This window comes from Orycteropus afer, unplaced genomic scaffold (assembly GCF_000298275.1).
Source record: "Orycteropus afer afer isolate SDZICR_OR568_19922 unplaced genomic scaffold, OryAfe1.0 scaffold00072, whole genome shotgun sequence".
Taxonomy (NCBI): Eukaryota; Metazoa; Chordata; class Mammalia; order Tubulidentata; family Orycteropodidae; genus Orycteropus; species Orycteropus afer.
Genome location: NW_006921659.1, coordinates 1,040,848 through 1,049,517, shown reverse-complemented (window position 1 = coordinate 1,049,517; position 8,670 = coordinate 1,040,848). Strand labels below are relative to the sequence as shown.

Below are 8,670 nucleotides of genomic sequence, written 5' to 3'. Positions count from 1 at the left end.
ATGAATGATTTTCTTGATATGTTGTTGCAGTCTATTGGCTAGGATTTTGTTGAAGGTTTTTGCATCTGTATTTATGAGGGATATTGGTCTGTACTTTTCCTTTTGAGTTATGAGAAAAGACCATCAATTGCTCTTATGCAACTTTAAATTGAAGCTCAAGAAAATTGAAACAAGTCCACGAGAGCCAAACCTACGACCTTGCATCTATCCCACATGAAGACCATCTAAAGAATAGATTTGACTCATTGAACACCAGTGACTGAAGACCAGATGAGTTGTGGGATCACATCAAGGACATCATACATGAAGAAAGCAAAAGTTCATTAAAAAGACAGGAAAGGAAGAGTAAACCATCATGGATGTCAGAAGAGACTAAAACTTGCTCTTCAATGGAAAGTAGCTAAAGCAAATGAAGGAAATGAAGTAAAAGTGACAAACAGAAAAACTTGAAGGGCAGCTTGAGAGGACAAAGTAAAGTATTATAATGAAATGTACACAGACCTGGGGTTGAAAAACCAAAGGGGAAGAACACACATGCAGCATTTCTCAAGCTAAAAGAATCGAAGAAAAAATTCAAGCCTCAAGTTATGGTATATTGATAGGCAAAATATTGACCAAAGCAGGAAATATCAAAAGAAGATGGAAGAAATGCACAGAGTCACTGTGCCAAAAAGAATTGGTTGATGTTCATCCATTTCAGGAGGTAGCGTATGATCAAGAACTGATGGCACTGAAGGAGGACCACGCTATCCTGAAGGAATTGGTGAGAAACAAGTCTCCAGAAACTGATGGAATACTCATTGAGATGTTTCAACAGATGGATTCAGTGCTAGAGGCACTCGCTTGTTTATGCCAAGAAAATTGGAAGACAGCTGCCTGGCCAACTGACTGGAAGAGATCTATATTTGTGCCCATTCCAAAGAAAAGTGATCAATAGAATATGCAAATTATCGAACAGTATCATTAATATCACACAAGTAAAATTTTACTGAAGATATTTTAAAAACAATTGCAGAAGTATGTCATCAGGGAATTGCCAGAAATTCAAGCCAGATTCAGAAGAGAACATAGAAAGAAGGATATCATTGTTGATATGGATCTTGACTGAAAGCAAAGAATACTAGAAAGATATTTACCTGTGTTTTATTGACCATGCAAAGATACCATAACAAATTATGGATAACATTGAGAAGAATGGTAATTCCAGAACATGTAATTGTACTCATAAGGAACTTGTACACAGACCAGGAGGCTGTTTTTCAAACAGAAGATGGTTTAAAATCAGGAAGGGTGTGCACCGGGGTTGTATCTTTTCACCATACTTATTTCATCTGTATGCTGAACAAATAATCCAAGAAGCTGGACTGTGGTAAGAAGAATGCAGCATCGGGATTGGAGGAAGACTCATAAGTAACCTGTGATACATACATGACACAGTGTATGAAAGTGAAGAAGACTTGAAGCATTGCCTGGTGAAGATCTAAGACTACGGTCTTCAGTATGGATTGCCCCTCAACATAAAGAAAACAAAAATCCTTACAACTGGGCCAGTAAGTAACATCATAATAAATAGAGAAAAGACTGAAGTTGTCAGGGATTTCATTTTACACAACACCTATGGAATCTGCAGTCATGGAATCAAATGATGTATTGCAATAAGCACATTTGCTGCAAAAAGCCTCTTTAAAGTGTTAAAGAGCAAAGATGTCACTTTGAAGACACCTGACCTAAGCCATTACTTTTTCTGTAGCCTCATGTGCATGTGAGAACTGGACAGTGAATAAGGAAGACTGCAGGAGAATTGATGCATTTGTATTATGGTGTTGGGGAAGTTTTATTGTGGTGAAAACATATACAACAAGACTTTTGCTAATATAACAACTTCCCTGTTTACAGCTGAGGGACATTTATGACATTTTTCATGTTGTGTCACCATTACTGCTGTACTTTTCCAAAATATTCCACCACCATTAGCATAAACTTAATGCCCTACAAACAAAAGTTTCTACTTTCCCCCCCACCCCCACCCCTGGTAACCACTAATAATCTTTGGTATATTTGTGTATATACATATACATACATTTTTTTCCCAACCTATCTAGGAATTTAGCCTCCCCTCCCCTTCTATCCCTGGTAACCAACAAAGTTTCCTTCTATATATAAACCTTTCCTTGACTTTTTATAGTAGTGGACTAATAAAATATTTATCCTTCTGTGATTGACTCATTTCATTCAGCATAATGTCCCCTAAGTTAATCCACATTATGTGGTATTTTGCAGATTTTACATTATTCTTTAGGGTTGCATAGCATTCCATTGTGTGTGTACCACAGTTTGTTTATCCATTCCTTGCTTGATGGGCACTTAGGTTGTTTCCATCTCTTTGCTATTGTGAATAGTGCTGCGATGAACCTGGGTGTGTGTATGTCTGTTCGTATCCCGCTTCTCACTTCTTTAGGATATATACCTAGTAATGGGATTGCTGGATCAAATGGTATTTCTGTGGGAAGAATGTTTAATGCACCCTGGACTGCTAGAGGAATGAACAAATCTGTCTTAGAGGAAGTACAACTGGAATGCTCCTTAGAAGCGAGAATGGCCAGACTACGACTCTCACGCTTCGGTCGTGTTGTTAGAAGGGACTAGTCCCTTATAGAAGGATGTTATTATACTGGATGAAATGTTGTTGTTGTTGTTGTGGTTAGCAGTCAAGTGCCTTAGCCACTATGCTACCAGAGCTCCCCTCGGTGAAATAGAGGGCCAATAAAAAAGAGAAAGACTCTTGAAGGGAGGGAACACTGCAAAAATATAAATAAATAAGGAAAGACCCTTAACAAGACGTACTGACAGAGTGGCTATGCCATTGGACTCAAGTATGGCAGTGATAGTGAGGATAGCTCGGACCAGGTTTTGTTTTGTTCTTTTGTTCACAGGGTTGCTATGAGTTGAAACTGACTCACTGGTACTAACAAGAATAGAAGCTGAACCTCTTATTTAGTCAATTTTAATGTGATGTTATTTAACATTTTTCAAAGCTTCTATAATGTTGAATTTATCCATGACTCTTTGCATCAGTGTTACTTTTTATAGCTTACTTTTACTTTTCCTCTCAGGAATGTCAATGTTGGCTACCACAGTTGGTCTTTATCTTGTTCCTTTTTGCAAGAAAGCCGTACTACTGATTGTTATGATGTCCGTCTTTGGTACTTCGATTGGCATACTAGATACAGGTTAGTAAGTCCTTCAATGTCATCTCTGGTAGGAGGGATTTTCTATTAGGAAGTAGAAGTAGAGCAGATTTTAAGCTGTCATCTGGAATACTACCTAAAATGACACTGACCTACTACTGACTTGGTCATGGGCTAGCCCAGCCAGAACCACCTTTCTTGCCAGGTTACCTACCAGTTGCCCTAGAGTCATGGCAACCCTGTATGTGTCATGGGAGAATGTGGTCCGTTTGGTTTTCAGTGGCTGAATTTTCAAAATTAGATCACCAGGCCTTTCCTCTGAGGCCCATCTGGGAGAACTTGAACCTCCACCCTTTCAGTTCACAGCTGAGCATGTTACCCATTTGCACCACCCGGGGATTCCTCACACCAGGCAGGGAGGCTGTTACTGATTGGCCAACCATGGAGTGAACTCAAAGAATCTTGTTCTATGAGAGATGGTTGATTTGTAGTGTCCACATAGGGAAGGGCTCCCATGTGGACAATTACAGTGCAAATGAGGGCTTTTATTTTAGGATAGAACTTAATCGTTGAAGTAAGGGAGGAATTAATAATAAGTATTAATAATAAGTAATAGTGTAATAAGTTAGACCAAGTTTAGAACCTTCGTTTGGTTGAGGAAGCATGGAAACAGCTATCCAGTTTAAAATGCATCCTGACTGTCATGCTAAGAAAAACCCACGCTGTTGTCCTTTCTCTTTTTTTCTGTCCTTGTAAAAATTCCTATGCTCCTGTAGAAGCTCCTCCCATGTATCCTGATATCTTTTAAACCTACTGAATAACATATGGGACGTTTGTTCACCCCTATCTCAGTTATCTCAGTCCCTGGGTGTAAATGGTTAATATGCTTGGCTGCTAACTGAGAGGCTGAAGGTTTGAGTCCACCCAGAGGTGTCTTGGATAAAAGACCTGGCAGCCACTGTGCAAACCTCATGGATCGTCCTGAGCTGGAATGACTTGATGGCAGCTGGTGTGCCTTAGTTTCCTAGTGCTGCTGCAGCAGAAGTACCACAAGTGGATGTCGTGAAAACCCAGAAACGTGTTTGTCACAGTTCTGAAGGTCAGAAGACCAAATCAGGTTTCTGGTCTTGACCCCTTCTGTGAGCCTCCCTCCTACTTTTGGTGTCCTCCGGTGTTCCTTGCTGGGCCTTTGCTCTCAGACGGTCCTTGCATGTCTTCTGTCTTCCCCTCTCTGTGTCTAATCTCTATTTCTAACCCAGAAGTGAGTGAGTTTAGGACACACCCTACACTAGTGTGACATAATATAACAAAAGAACACCCCGTTTTCCACACAGAGTTAGGATTTCAACACGTTTTTGTGAGAGAAAAATCCACAACCATCCCTAAAACCAGCTCTGTCCTTCTTCCCTGCTCTACTGTTACTTGATGGTTCAGAGAATTGTACTTAAACTTTGGTAGTGAAAGTAACAGGGTTGAGTTGTTTATCTTGAAATCTGTTAAACACAAACAAAAAGGCTGCCCAAGACTTGATTCTTGTTGCCTTTCCCCTTGTAGGTGTCAGACAGTGCAGGGGCAAACACTGGACGGGGTCCTTGTGCCCGTGGAGGGCGCACCAGAATCCTGTAGTGTTCAGTTTCCTCAACTGAGGTTTTGCATCTGCTATATTCATAAATAATTTTTCTGAAGTGGCTACCAATTGCAAGTACAGAAAGCTTTGGTAATTAGCCACTATGTGATGATAAAATTTTGTGTTTTATCTAGATAAACATAATTTTTAAAACATTTATTAAAAATAAAATATGTATTACATATATAAGTATTCTGCTCCCCTCAGCTTGATATTAGAACTGTATTATGTGAAGTTTTTAGCTACAGTGCCTGGCTGTAGGAGGTATTGGCTTACTAACGTGTAGAATTCCGTGTGTGTGTGTGTGTCATGTTACAGTGCTTTCAAGTTCTCTGGAGGTGGTACGTTAGAATTCTTTAATGATAGAATTGACTTAGTTGCAGTGTTTGATTAACTTAGAATATTATAATCCTTGTGCCATGTAAAATAGTAATTTTTCCGATAGTAATGCACTATCCTTATTTTAGGGTAATGAATTTAAATATTTTTTTCTGTCTTTCATTGGTAGGTGGTAACGTCCTTATCTTGGCTATATGGGGGGACAAAGGAGCCCCACATATGCAGGCCTTACACTTCAGTTTTGCCTTGGGTGCATTTTTGGCTCCACTGCTGGCTAAATTGGCATTAGGAACGACTGTATCTGCTGAGAATTACACAGGGGCCGACTTTCATACCCACTATCCTCTCAACAAATCGTCTGAAGCTGACTCAGAATCTATATTTGGAGTACCTGACAACATGAATTTACTGTGGGCTTATGTTCTTATTGGGACTTATATTTTCATAGTGTGTTTATTTCTTTTTGCTCTGTTTTTAAAGAAAAGTTCAAGACGTGACAGAGCAGAAGCATCAGCTCAGAGCTTTCGGAAAGCTAAATATCACAAAGCCCTTCTTTGTCTCCTTTTTCTGTTCTTCTTTTTTTATGTTGGAGCTGAGGTAACCTATGGTTCTTACGTTTTCTCATTTGCAACCACTCATGTTGGCATGAAAGAAAGTGAAGCGGCTGGGCTGAACTCCATCTTCTGGGGGGCTTTTGCAGCCTGCAGGGGCCTGGCAATCTTTTTTGCGACATGTTTGCAACCTGGAACCATGATTGTGTTTAGCAACATTGGCAGCTTGGCTTCATCTTTATTGCTGGTACTTTTTGACAAGAGCCCAGTTTGTCTCTGGATAGCAACTTCAGTGTATGGGGCCTCCATGGCGACCACATTTCCCAGTGGTATTTCTTGGATTGAGCAGTACACAACCATCAATGGGAAATCTGCAGCACTTTTTGTGGTCGGCGCAGCCCTGGGAGAAATGGCCATTCCTGCAGTAATTGGAATCCTTCAAGGAAAATACCCTCGTTTACCTGTCGTTCTGTATACCTCTTTGGGGTCGGCAATGGCGACTGCTGTTTTATTTCCTATACTGTATAAATTGGCCACCTCACCTCTCCATCGTCAGCAAAAAGAAAGCAGAAAGACTGAGGACCAGAAAGCTTTGCTCTCCAGCTCTGGCCTGAATGACTACGAGGAGGATGACGAGGAGGATGCAGAAAAATGGAATGAGATGGACTTCGAAGTGATTGAAATGAATGATACAATGAGAAATTCTGTAATAGAGACCTCTAGAGATATTCTGGTGGAGCCCACATCTGAAGTGTCCGACCAGTCACTCTCAAAGGCATTACTCTTTGAATCCTCTCTAGTTAGTAGTGGCAACTACTCTGTCACTCATCTTGCCAGAAACCAGGAAAAAAAGGACTAATGCATAGAGAACAAGACGGATTGCTTACTGACTTCCTTGAGTGTTTGCTGTTTCTAAAGAGCAGAGCATTAGCAGGTTTTCTGCATGCTTTTGGGGATCAACATTTTGAGGTCAGATTGTAGCAAATGCTAAAAAGTTTTAAAATGTTCTGTGATTTCCAGTTTTCTATAAAGACCTAGATGATCTCATACAGTAGGATCTTGTTATGAGGCTAGTGTTTGGCATGTGGCTGATCAGGTAACATTTTATGGGTTTCAGCCCTCAGAGCATGCAGAGGAAAACATTGTTCTTTTTAGAAGCTGGGTAAAGTGCTAATAGAATGGAATAATCTAGGAGTTGAATTGATTAATTAAACAAATTATCTGGCATCAGTATTCTTCCAGGGATGTTGAAGATAGTTACTTCATTTAAAAAAAAAAAAATTGGAAGTAGGCAGTGGTTTTTATCAATTGTTTTACCCTATTTGTAGGATTGGACTACCAGTGGTAACCACTCATTTCATTCTGATTTTTGTGAAGAGAACACAGAACAGGGCCCAAGAGGCCTGGCTTCAAGCCTTGACTGTGGTTTCCTAGCTTTCTGACTCTGCACGAAGTCACTTAATTTACTTAGGCCTTGTTTATCTCATCTGATCCAAAACTCTGTGATCCTGAAGATGAAAATGAAATGATTTCCAGAGTGAGGACACAGAGTTTTAAAGTTGGTGGAAGATATTTGGAAGAAATTAATGTTAAGTGCTGTCCCATGCTTCATTTCAAATGAGACGTGAAACACAAATGATAAATAGCTTTAGGAGTGTACTGTGATTATGAACACATGTGAATTTAACAGACTGAATAGTTAATACTTTATCTGAATAATTATCTAAAGAATACATTTTTCAATACTGTATTTCATCAATTCTAAGATGTACCTTTTTTTTTTTTTACATTTTTAATATCTCTGAAATCAGGATGTTATAATCAAAGGTCACATAACGTTGGGACAAAGTTTAATTGACAAGTTTGTTTTTTTTTCCCCATAGAAGGGCATAAAATAATGGGATGTTTTAAAATCAGTGTCTTAGAGTGAGTGAAATACAGTAATTCATTCAATTATGGAGATTACACTATTTTTATAGAGATTTTTATTTAAAAGAAAAGTTATTTTTATATGCAAATTTTTTATCTAATTATGTTCAAATGGGATTTGGAGGGGCTATGTTCTACTTTTACAAACTGTGTCAGGGTTACTACAGTAGTAGTTAGGTGGTAAAGGGGTCTCTCAAGAGCCCTGGACTACCTCAGGATCAGCATCTGTGAACAGCCTTGCTGTTCCAGGACTGCCGGACTCGGTCCTCGTAGGCACTGTAAGCCAGGCTACTAGTTTAATTTACAGTGAGGTGCAGTCTATTCCAGCGATTCCAATATGTGTGTCGCCCATCCAGGCCTCCTTCCCAAGCTGGAAATACCTGTGAAACCTACGTAAAGATTAGAAAGTGGCTTGTTAGGCTAGGAATCAGGGTCAGAAAAAAGTATTTCATATGAGGGATGGCAAACAGGTATTGGGGTTAACTTTTGATAAATTATTAGAATGGATGGCTTTTTCCCAAGTTTGATGCTGGCTAACATGTAATTTCTACCCAGTGGCTATATATTTGCTTTTTCTAATCTAATTTCTAGAAATTTGCCTTTGTTTTATTTTAAGTGAAAATAGGAAGGACCCCTTGTAGTACAGGGGTTAAGTGCTCAGCTGCTAACCAAAAGGTCGGTGATTCGAGCCCACCAGCCACTCCACAGGAGAAGGATGTAGAGTCTGCTTCCGTAAAGATTGCAAAAACCAACCTGATTGGTATTGAGTTGATTCTAACTCATAGTGACCCCCTTTGGGTTTCTGAGGAGGTAAATCTTTATGGAAGTAGATTGCCCAGTCTTCCTTCCATGGAGCAGCTGGTAGGTTTGAACCACCAACCTTCTGGTTAGCAGTCAAATGCCTTAGGTTACAGCCTTGGAAACCCCATGGGGCAGTTCTGCTCTGTGCTGTAGTAGGGTTGGAATCGACTCCACAGCAGTGGGTTTGGTTTTTCTTGGTAAGTGAAAATGTGACACCATTCTTTTTTTTTTTTTT

At 39.7% G+C, this 8,670-nt stretch overlaps 1 protein-coding gene across 1 annotated transcript in view; it reads left to right on the top strand.

The window, feature by feature from the left end:
* Positions 1-6,571, top strand: part of MFSD4B (major facilitator superfamily domain containing 4B) — a 12,472-nt gene extending 5,901 nt beyond the window's left edge. The window contains 3 exon segments of the mRNA XM_007940794.2: positions 3,114-3,230; positions 5,324-6,534; positions 6,536-6,571. Coding sequence (XP_007938985.2) covers positions 3,114-3,230; positions 5,324-6,534; positions 6,536-6,571 — 1,364 coding nt within the window.
* The last annotated feature ends 2,099 nt before the right edge of the window (positions 6,572-8,670 follow it).